The sequence below is a fragment of the Coturnix japonica genome, chromosome 15 (assembly GCF_001577835.2).
Source record: "Coturnix japonica isolate 7356 chromosome 15, Coturnix japonica 2.1, whole genome shotgun sequence".
NCBI lineage: Eukaryota > Metazoa > Chordata > Aves > Galliformes > Phasianidae > Coturnix > Coturnix japonica.
The window spans coordinates 9,931,667-9,951,362 of NC_029530.1; the positions used below are offsets into that span (position 1 = coordinate 9,931,667).

The 19,696-nt window shown below is 58.0% G+C and overlaps 2 protein-coding genes and 1 non-coding gene across 8 annotated transcripts; 2 read left to right on the forward strand and 1 right to left on the reverse strand.

Moving 5' to 3' along the window:
• Positions 1-22: 22 nt before the first annotated feature.
• Positions 23-6,129, reverse strand: NEFH (neurofilament heavy). 2 transcript variants are annotated; one of them, XM_032447974.1, is made up of 5 exons: positions 4,080-6,129; positions 2,884-3,083; positions 2,404-2,528; positions 1,688-2,126; positions 23-1,573 (listed from the first exon to the last, which is right to left on the reverse strand). In XM_032447974.1, the coding sequence occupies exons 1-5, from the start codon at positions 5,422-5,424 to the stop codon at positions 554-556; spliced, it is 3,129 nt and encodes a 1,042-aa protein (XP_032303865.1). In that variant the 5' UTR covers positions 5,425-6,129; the 3' UTR covers positions 23-553. The 2 variants fall into 2 exon arrangements, with proteins under 2 accessions (XP_032303865.1, XP_015733607.1); XM_015878121.2 differs by having other exon boundaries at positions 23-2,126; positions 4,080-6,126.
• Positions 6,130-6,662: 533 nt separating this feature from the next.
• On the forward strand, positions 6,663-19,502 carry AP1B1 (adaptor related protein complex 1 subunit beta 1). Of its 5 annotated transcripts, XM_015878148.2 has the most exons (24): positions 6,663-6,781; positions 6,887-6,939; positions 7,165-7,270; positions 7,814-7,949; positions 8,577-8,822; positions 9,465-9,655; positions 10,128-10,349; positions 11,244-11,364; positions 11,580-11,675; positions 12,041-12,156; positions 12,833-12,998; positions 13,333-13,431; positions 13,846-14,105; positions 14,469-14,670; positions 15,134-15,154; positions 15,534-15,563; positions 15,647-15,787; positions 15,902-16,047; positions 16,576-16,705; positions 16,793-16,877; positions 17,287-17,373; positions 17,757-17,911; positions 18,211-18,219; positions 18,704-19,502. In XM_015878148.2, the coding sequence occupies exons 2-24, from the start codon at positions 6,903-6,905 to the stop codon at positions 18,776-18,778; spliced, it is 2,877 nt and encodes a 958-aa protein (XP_015733634.1). In that variant the 5' UTR covers positions 6,663-6,781; positions 6,887-6,902; the 3' UTR covers positions 18,779-19,502. The 5 variants fall into 5 exon arrangements, with proteins under 5 accessions (XP_015733634.1, XP_015733635.1, XP_015733636.1 ...); XM_015878149.2 differs by lacking the exon at positions 18,211-18,219; XM_015878150.2 differs by lacking the exon at positions 15,134-15,154.
• On the forward strand, positions 16,152-16,256 carry LOC116654137. The gene has a single exon (XR_004309082.1). It is a non-coding gene; the product is annotated as a small nucleolar RNA SNORD125 (small nucleolar RNA).
• Positions 19,503-19,696: the final 194 nt, after the last annotated feature.

A 19,696-nucleotide genomic window follows, 5' to 3' on the forward strand; every position in this document is an offset into this window, starting at 1 on the left:
AGTCAATGACAGCGAGAGCCAATGTGTCTCTGTAAGCACTTTATTTGGTTATTGCACAGAAGCAATTGACAGTGGACTCGTGTTTCCTAGTGCACTTTGTATTTCCGTGAGCATTCCTGCAGTGCTTAACCTCTTCCCCCAAAGCCACAGCTACAGCTGGGGTCACTACCCAGGGGGACGCTCATCACCCCATAGAGGGAAGGACTGCCAGCCAGCCCACAGCACGCATCCCAAGCAGCTAGAGCTGAGTTACACTTGTCCATCCATTGCACATACAATAAATAAATGCACTTATTGGAGAAGGGCAGTCGGTTCCCCTGGGATCTGTTCTCCTCCTTATAATTCAAGTGTTAAATGTGGGCGCTCTGCATATATCACATTCTGCTACTGAAGCGATCGGAACATACCACTGGCGTGGGGCAGCGAGGGGCTGTGTCTCTCACAAACATATTGCTAAGGTAAGGCCTGCCTGGGGGGGACCCAGCGTGGGGACCGTCCCCGTCTCACACTTTGGAGGGGAGCGGAGCAGCTCCAGCTCCCAGAGGAGCTCTGCTCATTTCTTTCCCACAGCAGGTGCTGGCTCTGGGGCTTTGCCCTCCTTGCTGGGGGGCTTCTCAGCTTTGGGGGGCTCTTTACTGGCTTTGGAGTCATCTTTGGGTTTGGATTTGGGGTCTTCCACCTTCTCCTTCTTTGGTTCCTCCACCGTTTTCTTTGGTTCCTCCACCTTTCCCTCAGCCTTAGGCTTCTCTGGCTCCTTCACAGCTGCTTTGCCAGCCTCCTGCTGGGGCTTTGGTTGAGCATCCTTCTCAGCTTTCCCTTCTTCTGCAGGTTTGGAGGCAGTCTTGGTCTCTTTCACCTGTGGGGCTGGAGGCTCTGGCCCAGCAGCTGCCTTCTCTTTGGGCTTCTCCTCCACCTTGGCTGGGGCATCCTTCTTGGGAGCCTCATCCTTCCTGCCCTCTGCTGTAGGCTTGATGGGAGCCTTCTCCTCCTTGGGCTGCTCTTCCTTTGCTGGGGCCTTTGGCTCCTTTGGAGGGGAGGGGACGGGCTCCTTGGCTGGGGCCACTTCCTTCTGCGGGGACTTGGCTTCCTCCTTCAGCGGAGATTTGGCTTTTTCTGGGGACTTCACAGTCGGGGTCTTGGCCTCCTCCTTTGGGGGAGACACGGGTTTCTCTGGGGATTTGGCAGCTGGGCTCTTGGCCTCCTCTTTTGAAGGAGGTGTGGGTTTCTCTGGGGACTTGACTGCTGGGCTCTTGGCTTCCTCCTTTGAGGGGGTTGGTGGCTTTTCTGGAGACTTGACAGCTGGGCTCTTGGCCTCCTCCTTCAAGGAGGTGGGTGGCTTTTCTGGAGATTTAACAGGTGGAGGCTTGATCTCCTCCTTTGTGGGGGTTGGTGGCTTTTCTGGGGACTTCACACTTGGGGTCTTTGCCTCCTCTTTTAAGGGTGCTGTAGGTTTTTCTGGGGACTTGGCAGGTGGGCTCTTAGCCTCCTCTTTTGAGGGCACTGGGGGTTTTTCTGGGGATTTGACAGCTGGGATCACGGGTTTCTCTGGAGACTTGACAGCTGGGGACTTGGCCTCTTCCTTTGAGGGTGTTGAGGGCTTTTCTGGGGACTTGACAGCTGGGGACTTGGCCTCTTCTTTTGAGGGGGTTGCAGGTTTCTCTGGAGACTTAACAGCTGGGCTCTTGGCCTCCTCCTTTGCGGGTGTTGAGGGCTTTTCTGGGGACTTGACTGCTGGGCTCTTGGCCTCCTCCTTTGTGGGGGACTCGGGTTTCTCTGGGGATTTGGCCTCTTCTTTTTCAGGAGACTTGGCTTCTTCTTCACCTTCAGCTTTCTCCTCTTCCTTCTCTTCTTCAGCTTTCTCCTCTTCCTTCTCTTCTTCAGCTTTCTCCTCTTCAGCTTCCTTCTCAGTCTCCTCCTCCTCAGTTACCTCTTCAGTCACTTGGATTTCCTCTGTCTGCTCCTCTACAATCACCGTCTCCTTCTCAGATTTCTCCACCACCTTGATTTTCTCTTCACTCTTCACCTTGATGTTGGCAGCGATGCTGGGAGCCTTGGGGACCACTTCAGGGTAGGAGACCATTCCAAAGCCGGTCTCAATCCTATACTCCTCTCCTTCCAAGAGCTTTCTGCCAGGAAAAGACCAGAGCAGGGCCATCAGCAGCTGCACCACACCCTGCAGGAACATCTCCCTCTCTGCCATCTGCATGCCATCCCCCCATGCAGTCTTCCTCACCCTTCCCTCCACAATCCCTGTGTGAGGTTGGTTTTGGAGGACAGACTTGTCACTGTCTTACTAAGAAGGACTCCAGGTGTTAGCAAGGGCTCTCAAGGAATGTTCTCAGAGACACCAGCACTGGGGACTGGCCAAGACATGCACCCCCATTCCCTTTGCCAACCCCATACCTATAGGCAGCAATTTCAATGTCTAGGGCCATTTTGACGTTGAGCAGATCCTGGTACTCGCGGAGCTGAGCTGCCATCTCCCACTTGGTGTTTCTCAGCTCATTGTCAAGCTGCTGGATGGTTTCCTGCAACAGACAGGGTCACTTGGTGCCATGCAAGGAGGGAAGGGGGAAAATGCAGGGGCTCTTCCATTTTGTTGTTGAGGGAAACCCTGAGCCTTGCACCACCTCCAAGAAGGAGTTGACACAAGGGACGGTTCCACTGCAGGTGCCAGACACAGAAGCCTGGATGCAACTTCAGGCTCTGGCTGTTTGAACAACAGGAGCTGGGGAAAGGCTGTTGCATTCAAAACCCAAACGTATTTGCTGCTGACATCAGCATCCCTGAGGCCATAGCCCCAGCACTGCCCTTACCCGACAGCTGGATGCTCCCTTTGCATCAAGTGACAGATTTGGGACTCTGCCCACTGCGCCATGCTACCTGATAGGAGAGGACATCTGCATGATGGCGTTCCTCTGAGTCCTGCCTCTGCCTCTCCAGTGACTCCTGTGTCCCTTTGAGGGCTTCCAGCTCGGTGGTCTTGGACTGGAGCTGGCGGCGGTACTCAGAGATCTCCTCCTGGGCCACACGCATGGCGTCTGTGTTCACCTTGGCAACTTCAGAGAGCTTGTCCAGCCTCACTGTAGCAAGGGAAAGGAAAAACTGCAGGGACGGAGGGAGACTGCAGCCTGCCTGTTATGGGGAACTGCAAATCTTCGTATACCACTACCCCCCTCTGTGTGTGCCCTCTGCAGAGCCAGCCCTGCAGGGTGTCCATTCTCAGGGACATAAAGGTACCCGAACAGGACAGGCTGGGCACTGCTTCTCTTCAACCTGGACCTCCTGCAGAGTAAACCATTTCCCCGTTCCCTTGAGCTCCTGCCACCATCTTTTGCACCTGAAGAGCTGCTGCCCTCCCCAGCAAAGCTCCTCACCCTGCTGGACTATGGCCAGATACACCACCCAGAAGAGCAGTGGCGGGGAAGGACGAAGCAGGGATTGCCACGGAGCCCCGCCACGGCTCTATGGGGCGGGGGGAGGTGGAACTCAGCGCCCCCAGCCCCGCGGAGCGCCGCGCTCATGGGAGTGGCGCTGCCGCTGTCCGCGGTGCTGAACTGTCGCTGTCCGCGGTGCTGAACGCGCTGCTCCGGCCGCTGGTGCCGGAGCGATGGCAGCGTACCCGTGTGTGTGTGCAACCCCGAGGTACCACCCCCCCCTTCTTCCTCCCCCCGTACCGTAGTGCCCCTCCCAGCAGCGCATGCGACACGCCCTGTCCCCCCGCAGGGGATGCGGCACCCTCTCCCTTCGCTGTGCTGCAGTCCCCGCAACACTCCTGGCCCCGCTCCAGCAGGACTCCCTGCAGCAGGAGGGGAGTCGGGAAAGCGACCTCACTGCCCCCCCCCAAAACATCCGCGGGACTGTTCGTGCAGTGCCCTGCAAACGGACGGGATGGGGTCACTCCCACCCTCCCAGAGCACAGCATGCAACCCTGGGCTGGGGGGGACCGGCCATAACGCCCACCCGCAGCCCCGCATTCACCCGCCCGAGGGGCCCCTCCAGGGGAAAGGAAGCACGAAGGGATCCCGTCCTCCCCGGGCTGTTCCCGCTCCGTGCATCGGGCCGGGTTTATCTCTTACCGCGGAACCACTCCTCGGCCTGCAGCGTGCTGCGCGCCGCCGTGCCCTCCAGCTGCTCCCGCAGGTCGCGCAGCGCGGCGGTGACCCCGGGCCGCAGCGAGGCGGGGGGCTCTGCGGGCAGCTCGGCGCGGGCCCCGCGCAGCAACGCGCCCACCTCTTCTTGGTGCTGTTTCCGCAGCAGCTCCGCTTCCTCTCGCAGCGCTCGGGCTCGCTCCGCCAGCGGCCCCCGGGCCCTCTCCTCCTGCGCAGAGCGCTGGGCCAGCCCGCGGGCCGCCGCCTCCAGCTCGGCGCGCTGCCGCGCCTCCTCCTCCAGCCTGCCCCGCAGCGCGGCCACGTCCTCCGCCAGGCGGGCCCTCTCCAGCCGCAGCTGCCCCTTCTCGGCCCCCAGACGCACCAATGCCCCCCTCATGTCGCGCAGCTCCCGGGCGTACAGCTCGCCCATGGCCGAGCGCCCCGCCTGCTGCTGCCGCAGCGCCGCCGCCTCCGCCGCCAGCGCCCGGTTCTGCTGCTCCAGCGCCCGCACCCGCTCGATGTAACTGGCCAGGCGGTCATTGAGGTGCTGCAGCTCCTCCTTCTCGTTACGTGCCCGCGGTTCGCCGTTCAGCGAATCCAGGCTCTCGGTGGAGGAAGCGGCCGCGCTGCCCCCGCCGCCTCCCCGCGCTCTCCCCGCCGGAGCCGGGGGTCCCGGCCATGAGTGGAAGCCGCTGGAAGAGGCGGCGGAGCGCGGAGCGAAGCGAGAAGACTCCTTGCGGAGCCCCCCCGGGGGGACCAACAAGGCCTCCAGCACCAGGCTCATGGTGGCCCCCGCCCTCACTGCGGCACCACTGCCGCCGCCGCCGGCTTTATAGGGGCTGTCGGGGCCGCCCCGCCTCTCCACCGGCACGGGGTCGGTGACGGGCACCGGCAGCGGCACCGCCTCGAGCAGCCGCAGCCCTGAAGGCGTTGGGTGGGGGGTCCGGGAGCCGGGCCTCAAGGTGGAAGAGGGACCCTGAGGAGACGATGGGAACCCCACGGGAGGGAGTGGGGCCGCCCCACGAGGCCATAGGCTCCCACGGGGCCTCATCTCTACCTCAGGTAGGGGTCGAGAGCTCTTCTGTGCTGGAGGATCTGCACTGCAATGGGGCCCCCATCCTTTGGGACGGGACCCTGGGCAGCGCTGTGGGGTGTAGGGTGTGGGCTGCTCTACGGTTGTCTTCGGGTGAGCAGGGGGGTAGGAACCAGGAGAGAAACCCACGGTGCAGCCATCACCCTCTTGCTTGAGCAACTGGCACATGGGGCATCCAGTGCTGGAGTCCATGGAGCACCTGGTGTGGGCATCCATTGAGCAGCCAGTGCTGACATCCATGGAGCACAGTGCCAACGCCCAACGACAGCACTCAGTGTTGGCATCCACATGTACAATGTCAGCACCCAATGTCAGCACCCATGGAGCACCCAGTGTTGGTATCCACACGTACCTAATGCCAGCACCCAGTATCTGAACTCGTGGAGCACCCAGTATTGGTACCCAAAGAGCACCCACTCCACCAGCACCCGGGGACCACTCGATCTGGTGCCTTGCCGTCTCCTCAGCCAGTCAGCACTCTCTGACCACCCCATCTATGCGGTCTCATGTCTCATCCCAGCCACTCAACACCCTGCCGGGGGACCCTGGAGGTGGGCTGGTGGTGGGGCCGCAGCTGCTGCACGTTGGGCTGCGGGGTCCCCGTGTGCTGACCTTGACAGCCCGCTGTCCTGCGCATCGCATCCTCCCTACTCATCACTTTCTTTTTTCCCTCCCCCCGCCCACACTGCGCGGTGCTGAGGGTTGGAGCGTTGGCGCACGGAGCTGCTGCAGTGCCGGGCAGCGCTGGGATGCAGCTCTGCAGAGCAGCCAAACCCGCGGGGCCGCTCTGGAGTGGCCATACGGCTGTCAGTGCGCGGAGGGGCTGCGAGGTGGCCCCAGTGCTGCTGTGGTTCCAGGAGGATGACACAGCGTGTGCTTCTGCCCTCCAGCATCGTGTCCCTCTGTCCCACGTTCTCCATCCCCGTGCCACGTCCCCCTGCCCTCTGCCTTTTCCCATCCGCTGCCCCCAAGCTCTGTCCGCACCCCATCTCCCCCATATAGCACTCCCATCCCCTGTTGCCGCTCCCCGCCCCATCCCTTGTCCCATCCCTGCCGCTTTTCCGTCCCATCCCGTGTCCCTGCGCTTTGTCCACATCCCCATCCCTTCCCTTGTCCCGGTGCCTCCCCTACCCCTGTCCCCTGTCCCCACCCTCTCCTCGCCCATCCCACCCCATCCTCTGCCCACACCCCATGTCCCCACTCCTGTCCCCATGTGCTATCCCGTCCCTCACCCCCCGTCTCCCCCTTCCCAATCCCATGCCCCTACATGTGACCCAGCCCCCTCTATCCCGTTCCCATTCCTCGTCCCCCCATTCCCACCCGCTGTCCCATCCCCATCCCTTCCCTTATCCCACCCCACCCCCTTTCCTCCGCCCACTTCCCACCTCCCATCCCTTCTCCCACACTACACCCCTGTTCCACGTCCCCATCCCACATCCCCCCCCATATCCACCCCATTATCCCCGTGTCCCCACGCGCTGTCCCCGCTCCATCCCACCCCCATCCCGTAGCTCCGCCCCCTCCCCCGTATCCCCTCCCCGGAAGCTCTCTCTCCTCACTTCCTCTGGGCCGGGGGCAGCGCTCGGTGCGGTGGCAGGTTCGGGCCGGGGGCGGCGGAACCGGGGGGGGGGGGGGGGAACCGAGAGGTTTAGGGGGTTAAAATGAACGTGGTCTGTTAATGGTTACGTGCATCTCCCGGCAGGGAACGCGGCGGCACCATGACGGACTCCAAGTACTTCACCACCACCAAGAAGGGTGAGGGGGCTGCGGGGAGGCCTGGGGGGGGCACGGGGCTGTGAGGGGGCGGCCCTTACCATAGGGAGAGATGGGACAGTGTTTGTATACACACACAGGGGGAGGTTGGGCCGCGCTGTGCTGGGCCGGGCCGGGCTCTGTGATCCCATTGGGGCCCATAAGTGGGGGTCTGACACCCACAGACCCCCTTAGAACCTCCCTGCTGACCCCCTGCCTCCCCTATAGGGGAGATCTTCGAGCTGAAGGCAGAGCTGAACAGCGACAAGAAGGAGAAGAAGAAGGAGGCGGTGAAGAAGGTGATCGCATCCATGACTGTCGGCAAGGACGTCAGGTGTGTCCGGCCTCCTGTCCCACGGGCTGCAGGGCAGGGGGGGAATAGTCACCAAAGCTGGTTTTGCCCCGGGGTTTGTGCTTCAGACCCAGCACAATGGGCTGCTTAGGCCTGGTTGTGAGCTTGTGAGCACAGGCTGGTTGTAGGGTTGTATTGTGGGGTTGTGGAGTCATCTGGGATGGAGGATACCTTCTAGGTTGCCAGCTCGGTCTAGGGAAGAGGAGGGGTCCCCTTGCAGCCTTTCAGTATTTAAAGGGAGCTTATAAAAGAGGGAGAGGGTGACTTTGTACAGCGATAGGGCAAGTGGGAATGACTTTAAACAAAGAGAAGGGGAAGCTTAGGTGAGGCGTTAGGTGGAAATTCTGTACTTAGAAGGTGGTGAGACCCTGGCACTGGGTGCCCCATTCCAGGAGGTGCTCAAGGCCGGGTTAAATGGGGTTTGGTGGCTCTCCCAGGATAAAAGGGGCACACACCAGCAGGGCATCATGTCTGTGTTAACACCCCAGTCACTTGCCCTGAGATCTGCGGTGCTTCACATTTCAGCGCTCTCTTCCCGGACGTGGTGAACTGCATGCAGACAGACAACCTGGAGCTGAAGAAGCTGGTCTACCTCTACCTGATGAACTACGCCAAGAGCCAGCCTGACATGGCCATCATGGCTGTCAACACCTTTGTGAAGGTGAGGGGAAGGGACTGTGGGGCGGCACTTTGGCCTCCTGCCACCGAAGGGAGGGCAAGCAGCTGCCCAAGGCTTTCCCTCAGCAAATCAGGGCTCCCCTTGCATGGGATAAGAGCAAATTTGCCCCATGGTGCAAGAGTAAAATGTTTGTGGTGTTGGAGATGCCCCCTGTTGAGCTTGCTGCAGAGAACGTGGTCTTTCTTTTGTGGGCAGGAGCTGGGGAGTGTGTCTGTTGGAAGCCCCTGGGCCACCAGATCCTTTTGTGGGGAGGCTTTCCAGGAAGTTTTGGTGTTTTTAAAAGGAAAAAACAACAACAGTGATTGTGCTGGTTGTGTTCCCCAGGCCGGGTGGCTGTTCTGGGGGGTGCTGGGTGGGTTGTGTCCCTGGTGTAAGCCGGGCACACGCCTGGTTCTGTGGTGTGTTTGGAACAGGAGCTGCTCTAACAGTGTTAGAATTCAGTGGAATGAGACTGAACTCCTTCTGTGGGATGCACTCACTCCACTCAGGAGCTGAATGCAAATAACCTCAGGACTTCAGGAACCCGAATTAAAGTCAAGGTCCTGAAGCTGCTGCTGATGGCTGTGGTTGGAGGGGCTGGAGCTCTCACTGTCCCCTCTGGCCCTGCAGGACTGTGAGGACCCAAACCCTCTGATCCGTGCCCTGGCCGTGCGGACCATGGGCTGCATCCGTGTGGACAAGATAACAGAGTACCTGTGTGAGCCCCTGCGCAAGTGCCTGAAGGATGAGGACCCGTATGTGCGCAAGACAGCGGCCGTCTGCGTGGCCAAGCTCCATGACATCAATGCCCAGCTGGTGGAGGACCAGGGCTTCCTGGACACCCTCAAGGATCTCATCTCGGACTCCAACCCCATGGTGATCAGACCTTGCTTTCCCTGTCTGGTGCAGCAGATGCCCTCCTTTGTTTTTGCAGCCCTGTATCCTTGCTCCCACGTTCCTCTTCATTTCTTGATGCTTTTTGCTGCTTGTCAGATTGCTTTTGGGGGTGGCTGTCCCTGGGGTTGCTTTTCTTGTCCAATAACCGTCTCCTGGCTGCTTTTAGATGTGAGATCTCATTATTTCCCCTTTGTTATTAGCTTCTGCACCCTATGGGGAGCAGGAAAGGCATCAAACAGGATTTGCTGGCTGGGAATGCTGTGATGCTGCATGTTTGGCTTCTCACACCAGCTTGCACTGATGTGGTGGTGGCTCTCTGCTGTTTCCCTGCTGAGGGTGACTGCCGGGAGGGGACAGGAGGAGCACAGGGCTGTAGGATTTGCCCACCCAAACTGCCAAGTAGTGATGGGGGAAGAGTCACAGTGTGGGTGGTGGTGATGTGTGCTGATAGCTCATCTGCACATCAGCTTGTGTGGAGGAGAAGCTGGTGCCCAGATGTCAGAGCAAGGGCCCCACACTGAGGACGCATCTCATCTGCTTGCAGCAGCTTTTCTCCAGAACCACAACTGCCATCCCATTGTGCTCGCTGTCCCTTCACACGTGTCCCATCTCCTCTGGCAGGTAGTGGCTAATGCAGTAGCAGCGCTGTCGGAGATTGCAGAGTCGCACCCGAGCAGTAACCTGCTGGACCTCAACCCCCAGTCCATCAACAAGCTGCTCACAGCCCTGAACGAGTGCACTGAATGGGGACAGATCTTCATCCTGGACTGCCTGGCCAACTACATGCCCAAGGATGACCGGGAGGCCCAGAGGTGAGGGAGGTGGTGGGGCAGGACGGCAGGGTGATGGCTGGACGGGGCTGACGCAGCCTGTTCCCTTCCAAGAAGTGCCTTCACACTTCCCTTCTGCACTGCTCCCCACCCTTGGCTTCCTGCAGCTGGGGGAGGAGCAGCTGACATCAGCACAGCACTGTTCCTGGGGACTCACAGTCTCTTAGTGCTGTCCCCACACTGACACAAGGAACAGACTTCTCCAGTCATGATCTTAACGTGCATCAAGGGAGAGCAGCCTGGGCACCAGGGAGATCCCACTGCAGATGGGGCTTTACTGGGAAATAACCATTATCAGGAGCCTCTAAGAGCCAGCTCTGCATCTTTTGGGGGCAAACCTCAAGTGCAGGCTGTCTGCTTTGTAACAAACCCTGCCAACACCTCATTCCTTGGAGTTCCAAGTAGGATGCCTGGCTCTGACTCTTCCCTTTTCCTTTGCCCTCACCCCCTGCAGCATCTGTGAGCGGGTGACACCCCGGCTGTCCCACGCCAACTCTGCGGTGGTGCTCTCAGCAGTGAAGGTGCTGATGAAGTTCATGGAGATGCTGTCCAAGGACCTGGACTACTATGGTACACTGCTGAAGAAGCTGGCCCCGCCGCTTGTCACCCTGCTGTCTGCTGAGCCCGAGCTGCAGTACGTGGCTCTGCGCAACATCAACCTCATCGTGCAGAAGAGGTGGGTGTCCTCCTGCCTACAGGTGCTGGGTGCCCAATGTGCTGGGCCTTCTGATGGCTGGAATAGCATCCAGGCTATTTTCTGACACAGTCTGTCATTTAGTCTTTTTCATCACTGAAATCCAGGGGTTGGGCACAGAGCATCAGCTGAGGGGATGGGATGGGATTCACTTAATTTATTGCTTATTTTGGGGAGGGATGGAAAGACTAAAAGCTGAGCATTGGTTTAATCTTCTTATCCTAGTGAGGGATTTTCTTGAGCCATTTCTTTGTAGTTGTCCTTATCAGACAGGCAACTCCTGAAAGTCCTCTCGTCCTTTGACTGATCTATTGCTACTACTGGAGGGCAGGAGGTGCCCGAGGCCCCTCATTTGTGTGTAGGGCAGCAAGGGCCAGCTGGAGATCTGCAATCAACTGATCTGTTGCCCCACTGGCTTTGCTGTTATTGCCTATTAAAAATAGCAGCAACTCCTGGGAGAAGTGGAAAGTAATTAATGTCCCTGTGAGTGGGAATGCAGAAAGCAGGTTGGCTCCCTGGGGACCTGGCCTGTCCCCTTCCCAGCTTAGAGGCTGTTCTGATAAGGAAGGTCCATTTTGGCCCTGGGCTTTGGGCTGGCTTCCCTATTCCTCATGATGTCTAATCCAACTTTGCCAAGGCCAGAGCGCCCTGTTGCCATACATCTGCTCGTTGTTTGAGGCAAGGTTGGTCTGTGTTTCCCGTGTGTCAGCAAAAGGGAATCCAAGGGCCAGAGTTCTCAGTGGGGAGATCACAGCATCTTGGACTCCTTATCACTGAGCAGCCTCCAAACCTTCTTCTGCTTATGACCAAGGAGCAACTCCAAGCTCTGCTTGCCTTGGCCAGGTCTATTAACCACTGCCTCTCCTTGTCCCCCAGACCTGAAATCCTAAAGCATGAGATGAAGGTGTTCTTCGTCAAGTACAATGACCCCATCTATGTCAAGCTGGAGAAGTTGGACATCATGATCCGCTTGGCTTCCCAGGCCAACATTGCACAGGTTGGGGTCTCAGTGGGCACAGGGGCTTGGCTGTTCCTGTCAGTGCTTCCTCCTTGCCTGTCCTGTGCTTCAGTACTGCCAGAGCTGTGGCTGCTGGGTTAAATTCTTCATCTGGCCACAGTTTGGCATCCAGCTGGGATTTGGGGTGTTGGGCAGATCAGTGGGTTGGTGTCTGTCCTGGCCACCAAGTGCTCACCACTTTGTTCCCATGGCAGGTGCTGGCTGAGCTGAAGGAATATGCCACAGAGGTGGATGTGGACTTTGTGAGGAAGGCAGTCCGAGCCATTGGCCGCTGTGCCATCAAGGTGGAGGTGAGACTGGTGTGGGGAGGAACGGGGCAGCCTTGTTGTGCCATCCCCACTTGTTTGGTGTTCTGGTGGTTGTGGTTAAGCACACGTTGCTCTGCAGCCTGTGATGGATCAGCTGGCGGCTGTTGCATCCCAGGGATGATCTCCCAGGAGATGGGAATGGGCCAGGGTTGTTCCATTGGCCACAGCGTGTTCCATCCCCTTACCATCTGTTGGTGGAACAGATGGAGGATTTGGGTTTTGCAAAGAGGGGAGACAACACAGGTGCATCCCCCTCTTCTGCTCTGGGTTGGGTTAGGGGAGGTGGGGGGTGCGTGATGTTGTTGGATGGTGGTGTGAAGTGATCACTGACCGAGCCTCTCCAACAGCAATCAGCAGAGCGCTGTGTCAGCACCCTGCTGGATCTCATCCAGACCAAGGTCAACTACGTGGTGCAGGAGGCCATCGTTGTCATTAAGGACATCTTCCGCAAGTACCCCAACAAGTACGTGGGGCTGGGGTTGCCTCCTGTGCTCCAGACTTGGGTGCCTGGAGTGCAGGTGGAGTAGTGATAGTAATTAGTAAACTAGAAGTCTGCACAGTCATTTGGGGATGGAGGAAGGATGGAGAGCAGACAAGCGAGGCTGGCACGGCTGGTGTCACAGTGCACATGAAAAGGGTGTTTTGCTCAGCAAACATCCCTGTGCTGTGTCTTATGAGTCTGGATATGAAGCAGTGGCATGCTCAGTCCTTGGCTTGGTTTCTGTTAAAGTCATTCTGAAAAGAGACATTTATATAAATCCTCCCATTCTTTCCTCCAGCTACCCAGACTTTCTCAGCAAAGATAATTAGAAATCCTCACACATGCTGAAAGCAGAACTGTACTGAAAGCAGAACTGTATTGAAAGCAGAACTGTATTGAAAGCAGAACTGTATTGAAAGCAGAACTGTATTGAAAGCAGCTTGGATGCAACCAAATGTGCTCGTTTTGGTATTCACTTTGTGAACCTCCCAAGAGTCAAACAGACCCATTTTTAGATGGCGATGCATTGTTTGTGCTCCCCTTTGCTCGGTTGAAGTCTTCCTTTAGGAAAATAGGAAGTTTCTGGGAGCAGCAGCAGTCCTGCTGTGGGTGATGTTAGAGAGCAGAGCTTTTTGGTGACGTGTCCTCATTCTGACAGGTATGAGAGTGTCATTGCCACCCTGTGTGAGAACCTGGACTCGCTGGATGAGCCTGAGGCACGGGCTGCCATGATCTGGATCGTGGGCGAGTACGCCGAGCGCATCGACAACGCTGATGAGCTGCTGGAGAGCTTCCTGGAGGGCTTCCATGACGAGAGCACCCAGGTGCAGGGGGTGGGCAGCGTGGATGTGGGGCTGGTGGTTGTGCTGGTGTCACAGCAGCCACCGCTGTGAGATCCTGGGACTGTCCTCGTGAATGCAAAGCATCCTCTATGAAATGCTACCCGAGCCTTCATCAAGGCTGGAAGGGGTCAGCTGCTCACCGGTGCTGGCACAGTTCAGCCCTTTGGAGCTGGAAAGTCCTGGGCTCAGTCACCTTAGGCTGGGGCTGGTGGTATCACCTGTGGAAACTTCCTTCCACCTGCTGTGCAAGATCCCATCCCAGCACTCGTGTCCTTCCTCTGTGCGTCTCTCCCTGATCTCACCCTGGTGCCTGCAGGTCCAGCTGCAGCTGCTGACAGCCATCGTGAAGCTTTTCCTCAAGAAGCCCACCGAGACCCAGGAGCTGGTGCAGCAGGTGCTGAGCCTGGCCACACAGGTGGGTGCCAGTTCCTGTGCCCAGCAAAACATCCCACCAACCCTGCTGAACCTTCCTGAGCAGTGGCAGGTTGTGATGATGCAGTGCCTGTGGCTGGAGGTGGATGATGGCTTAAGTGTGGGGGAGCTTGCAGTTAAGAGTCATGGAGAATGAGGATACCACGTCCTGTAGGATGTGCTGCTTCCTCGTGAAAGCCAGTGGTGTCAGTGTAGCTGAGCACAGTTATCCGTTTAGTCTGGGAAAGACTTCCAAAGCCATTGAGTCCAATTGTTGTCACGGAATGCAACACAGCTGTAACTTACCCGCTCTAATACCACAGCAAGACTTAAGTGGGGCCAAGGTGGTTGTGGCTGTGGGATGCTCTACAGCTTCCCCTGCCCCGTGGCTTTGCTGCTTATCCCCTGCTTCCCAAAGGACTCCGACAACCCTGACCTGCGGGACCGTGGCTACATCTACTGGCGCCTGCTGTCCACTGATCCTGTGGCTGCCAAGGAGGTGGTGCTGGCAGAGAAACCACTTATTTCTGAAGAGACAGACCTGATTGAGCCCACGCTGCTGGATGAGCTCATCTGCTACATCGGGACATTGGCCTCTGTCTATCACAAGCCGCCCAGCGCCTTTGTGGAGGGGAGCAGAGGGGTTGTGCACAAGAGCTTGCCCCCACGAGCAGGCTCGTGAGTGTCTTTTCCTTGTTGCCAGCTGTAGGGATGTCCCCACCGGGTTCTGGGCCATCCAGAGCAGGGGGCATGCAATGGGGATGGATGTGGAGCTGGGCTGACTGCTGTGGTCACAGCATGACCCAGTGAATGGAGGGTCAGGGGTGGTCCCCTGTAGGAGGAGCATCTTTGAGTAGGAGCAGTATGGGCTCCATGCTGTCCTGCCAAGGCTGGAGATCTCAGGTGTAAGTAGAAGGTGAAACCAGAAGAAATGCTTTGAGGAGGAGTCCCATTGGAATGGGATGTCTCATTGCAAAGCCCATGGGAGGTTTACCAGGTGTCTTCCGGCATCTCATGTCTCTCCCTTCTCTTTTGCCCTAGGAGTGAGAGTGCTGAGAGCCCCGAGGCAGCCCCCTCAGCTGGGCAGGCAGCGGAGCAGCCGGCTGTCATCCCTGCACAGGGCGACCTGCTGGGTGACCTGCTAAACCTGGACCTGGGCCCCCCGGTCAGTGGACCTCCTATGGCTGCCTCCTCAGTGCAGATGGGAGCTGTGGACCTCCTGGGAGGGGGCCTGGATAGCCTGGTGAGTTGCCTTGTTGGGGTTTGGGTGTGGGTGGGCAGGCTCCTGCTTGGAGCTCTCTGTCTGGAGACATCTGGGCTAATCTGTTCCTGCTCTAGCTTGTGATCAGAGGGATGCTAATTAAGCTCATCCCTGTCTGATGCTTGGAGCAGAGCTCCTGTTCCTGCACGCGAGTTCCATGCAGCCTTTTTGCTGTGGTTGTCCTATGGACCTGCTGTGCTTCTGCAAGGGGGGGGATGTTCCTTTTCAAGCCCCTATTCAATCCCAGGCAGCTGCATGACTTGGGGACCTGCCCTGCTAACTGCAGAGAGCCCAAACCTGCGGGCAGAGGAGGAGGAGGAGATGTGGTGGGACTAATCTGTTCCCTCCTGCCTTTCTTTTCTCTCTCTGTTTTTGTCTCTTCTCTCCTGGCTTCTCTCTGCATGTGCCTGGCTCTCCTCTCTGCCTTGCCTGCTTCTGCTTGGAGATGGGGGACGAGTCGGAAGGGGTATGGATCAGACCTTTTCTTAGCCCCTAGCCCCTGCCATGCCCATGTCCATCTTCACAGACCCCCTGTAGCCAGACAGCCCCAAAACTACTCAGCCTTCACCTCTCTGGCTCCTGTTGTGTGTAGGGAGCTCAGCTGAGGTTTGAGCTCAGCCCTGCTCAGCTAAAATAGAATCAACACGGTTGGAATAAACCCTCATACCACCAAACCCAACCAGACCTGCGTCTCCTGAGCCCCACCACTAAAGCACACACCCATGTCAAGGAGCCACCTGTCCCCTGTGTGTGGTCAGGGCACCCCCAGTGGCCCCAAGTCCTCGCTTGTGCCGATGCTTTTCGGAAGCGCCCTTTGCACCAACCGCAGTCTCTGTCTCTTGCAGCTGCGTGGCGATGTGGGAGGCAGTCCTGCTGTGAGTGCCCTCGCGCCCCCTGCCTCTCCCTCTTCTCCCCTCCTCCTTACCACTGTGACCCTGACGTTCCTTTGTCCCTACAGATGGGTGGCAGCGGCTTCACAGCGCCTGGCCCTGCAGCACCAGCTGGTATGGGAGCACCTCTTAGCAGTGACCTGGGGGACCTCTTTGACCTCACTGGGGGAGTGGGCACCCTGTCAGGGTCCTACGTGGCACCCAAGACGGTGAGTGGGACAGCAGCACTCCGGTGTCATGCTCCTGCTGCCTTGGGCTGAGGGCAGAGGGTACCAAAGGGTTCAGTTTGGGTTAAGTTCTGTGGATTTCCTGTCTCTGCCCAGGTGTGGCTCCCTGCCATGAAAGCCAAGGGGCTGGAGATCTCGGGCACCTTCAGCCGGCAGGTGGGCTCCATCTGTATGGACCTGGTGCTGACCAACAAGGCCCTGCAGGTCATGTCTGACTTTGCAATCCAGTTCAACCGCAACAGGTGAGGTGTCTCCTAGGCTGTAGTATCACGGGCTGGTGGGAATGGCTGGGTATCACCTCCTCAGCTCAGAGAAGGGTGAGTGGACAGGGCTGCGGTGACATCTGCCAGGGAACAGCCTCATGTGATGATCCTTCTCTCCCTGATGGCTCCGGTGGTGATGGATATCAACCCAAGGCCTCTGAGAAGTTGACTGAGGAGGCTGTTTCCTGGGGCATGAGCGCCTCCACAGGCATGGATGGCCTCTTGTTTGTCCTGGTGAACGCAGAGGAGCACAAAAAAAGAGCTGCTCCGAACAGGGTGGTACAAAAACACTAAAAATGAGTGGAGATCTGGAGGAGAAAGGTGGCAGACTTGGGGGGTACCTCTGTTTGTCTCAGCATGGGCAGGAATGAGTTGGACTCTTTTAATGACTGGAGGAAATGATGGTGCAGGTAGATGAGGCAGTTCCTGGAGGTCCCAGAGCTGGTGGGTGGGGATAGGGGTAACAGTGGGATAACAGCCCTGACCCAGTGCTGTGTGTCCTCCCAGCTTTGGCCTGGCCCCAGCTGCCCCCCTCCAGGTGCACGCACCCCTTGCCCCCAACCAGTCGGTGGAGATCTCGCTCCCACTGAACACTGTGGGCTCTGTCATGAAGATGGATCCCCTCAACAACCTGCAGGTGAGAGCACCCACCTGGGGGGCTCACAGTGGGAGCCAGGTATCCCCTCTGTGTGCTGACATCCCAGTGTCTTTCCTTCCATCCCAGGTTGCGGTGAAGAACAACATTGATGTCTTCTACTTCAGCACCCTCTACCCTCTGCACATCCTCTTTGTGGAGGATGGGAAGATGGGTGAGTTGGAGCACGGATGCCATTCCATTCACTAAAATCCTCCCAAACACATTCTTAAGCCCTGGGGTTGGAGCTGGGAACCCCGGGAAGTGAGAAACCTATGGGAGTCTGGAGCATGGCTGTGTCAGCATCACCACACTGTGGTACCCAGGGTGACTTGAGCCTTTTGCTGCCCCTGGGAGCTCTTGCTGTCCAGTCCCTGGCACTTCCCAACCTCTTCACCAAGGCAGCTGAGCTTGCTGACTCCAAAAGCAAGCAGCTGAGTGAGAGACATCTTGGGTGGCTGCTGGAGGGATGCTGCAATGATGTCTCAACCCCCAACTCCACCACCACAGCATGGCCCTGTGCTGGGAGTTGGAGGGGTTGGATCCCACTGTCACTTCAGTGTCTTGCTTTGTTCTGGCTGCAGAGCGTCAGATGTTCCTCGCCACCTGGAAGGACATTCCCAACGAAAATGAGGCCCAGTTCCAGATCAAGGACTGTTCCCTCAATGCAGGTGAGTCCAAACATTCACGAGGGCTCTTGGCCAGCCTTGTCCTCAGAGTTGGACTTGACGGTCACCTCCCCCCTGCTGTGGGGAGCTGGGAGCTCCCCTTATTCCTGCCCAGTGGTAACAGTGAGAGACTGCTGGCCTCCAAGTGACAGATGGGTTGTTGCCCTGTATTCAGGCAGCGCTGGGCTGACCTAGGACTGAGAAGCCCCAGCCTCGTCCTCATGGGTCTGGAACCTCCTGTCCTTTCCCCAAAGCCTCCCTGTCTCCAGGCAGGATTGTTCTGCTCTAGAAACGTGGCCCTCCAAGAGATTCAATGGGGAAAATGGGGTGAAAGCAGGGCTGGGTCTAGCAGGAGATAGTGCTGAGCTCTTCCTCTGCCCACCCAGATGCTGTCAGCAGCAAGCTCCAAGGCAGTAACATCTTCACCATCGCCAAGAGGAACGTGGAGGGCCAGGACATGCTCTACCAATCTCTGAAGCTCACCAATGGCATCTGGGTGTTGGCAGAGCTCCGCATCCAGCCCAGCAACCCCAGCTTCACGGTACGGCCCAATCCCTGCTGTCCCCACCCGATGTAACCCCATGTCCCTCAGTGTGCTCTCCATGGGGGTGCAGCAGTAGGGAGGCAGCCATCACCCCAGCAATGTTGCTGAAGCAAGCTGCAAGGTCCTGGCCCCCCATTCTCCCTCCACATAACCCACAGTGCTGGGGCTTTGTCCCCTTCCCCATCGCCTTACAGCCTTTCTCCTTGGGGTGGTGGGGATGAGTTCTGGTGCTGACTCATCTCTCTGTGTCTCCCTTGCTGCCTGCCTGCCCACTGCTGCCTGCCCCGCTGTTGCAGGATCTGGAGGTTAGCAGAATGGTTTCTACCCTTGTTCTTTGGGCTGTGCCTGGCTGTTTTTCCCTTCCCTGATGATCTGATGGGGTCAGACCATTTCCATCAGCCCTGCCCCAATGTGGGTCTGCTTTGAATGAGGATAGCTGCAGGTCCTTGTACTGTGCATACATGCTCAGCTCTGCCCTGCAACTCTAGGAGCTGAGAGTACTGGGACATTAAAAACAACTCTGGAACAAAGGCAGGGTTAGGAGGTGTCCTTGGGGAAATGCCCAGTGGAGCTACAGGCAGTGGGTGAAAGCCTGAGCCAAGATGCACGCCTGCTTCCATGCATGTGAACGTTGCTGTGGGGCTGGGGAAGGGCACTGGGAGCAGCTTGATGTCTTCCCATGGGTGTGCTGAGCCCTCAGGCCCAGCCTGTGCCCTGTGGGTGTGTGTGATGGTGGGACATGGCTGCACACTGCAGCCCTCACTCTGTTGTGTCTCCTCTCTTCCCCAGCTGTCACTAAAATGCCGGGCGCCCGAGGTCTCCCAGTACGTGTACCAGGCCTACGATGCCATCCTGAAGAACTGATGGTGGGGCAGGAGCTGCCTGCATGTTCCCTCTCTTTCTACCCTGAGCACGGAGCTGTTGCTTCCAAGGAGGGTGGAGGAGGAGGGTGGGGGTGTCCCGGCCCCCTGCCCCACGTTCCAGCCCCTAGGTGAACTGTGCCCTGTCCTCCCTGTTGGCTGTTCCTGGAGGGAGCCCAGCTGTGCCCCCTGTTCCCTCCCCAGCTCTGCTTCCTCCTGTCCCCCCCTGGGGGCTCTGGATCCATCGCTTCTCATGCTGGGGGTCCCCTCCCTGGGCTGGTTCATGGGGGCTGGTTGGGGGCCTGAGAGCTTGGGGTGGGTCATGGAAAGGTCTCCCCCTGTGGGTGGTGCTCCCGATGCTCTCAAGACCTCAAATTCAACTCTTTACCCATGTGTGCTGTACAAAAAGGGCTTTTTCCTTCCCCTGCAGGGCTCCCTGTGGTTGCAGGGGGTACCAGCACAGACTTACCCTGAGACCCCACAGCAGCTCCCTCCCATCCCCCTTTATACCCCGAGGGGTCCTTCCCCCTTTCCTGGTGGTGACGTATGTTGTCCACCCTGCCCCCAAAATAAAGCCTAAAGCCACCCATCACTCATCAATAGAAACATCCGGTTCAGGTTTTCAGACCCCATCGTGAAAAATACCTTATAAATATATAAAATATAAATATATTCTATGTTCACTCGTTTTAAGGCAGCCTGGAATAAAGGTGACATTTGCCCACACAGCCAGCCTTGTGACTGGGGGGGGGTGGAGAAGGGGGGGGGTCAGGGATGGGAGGAAGGAAGGATAATGCTGTGAGCTTCCTTTGTGCTGTGCCCTTGGTACTGGGGAGGTAAGTGGCCAAGGGCTGTTTGGGGCTGGGCCTGGGGTGGGTCTGGGGTGAGGATGAAGAGGTGGAAAGCAGCTGGAAGCAGCTCT

Coding starts and splice junctions, on each gene's coding strand:
- NEFH (XM_015878121.2), bottom strand. CDS start 5,424: ATGGATGTCAGCACTGGCTGCTCAATGGATGCCCACACCAGGTGCTCC. Junction 3,084..4,079: donor GGCCGAGGAGTGGTTCCGCG/GTAAGAGATAAA, acceptor CCCTTGCTACAG/TGAGGCTGGACAAGCTCTCT. Junction 2,127..2,403: donor ATTGAAATTGCTGCCTATAG/GTATGGGGTTGG, acceptor TTTTCCTGGCAG/AAAGCTCTTGGAAGGAGAGG.
- AP1B1 (XM_015878148.2), top strand. CDS start 6,903: ATGACGGACTCCAAGTACTTCACCACCACCAAGAAGG. Junction 9,656..10,127: donor GATGACCGGGAGGCCCAGAG/GTGAGGGAGGTG, acceptor CACCCCCTGCAG/CATCTGTGAGCGGGTGACAC. Junction 12,157..12,832: donor TTCCGCAAGTACCCCAACAA/GTACGTGGGGCT, acceptor TCATTCTGACAG/GTATGAGAGTGTCATTGCCA.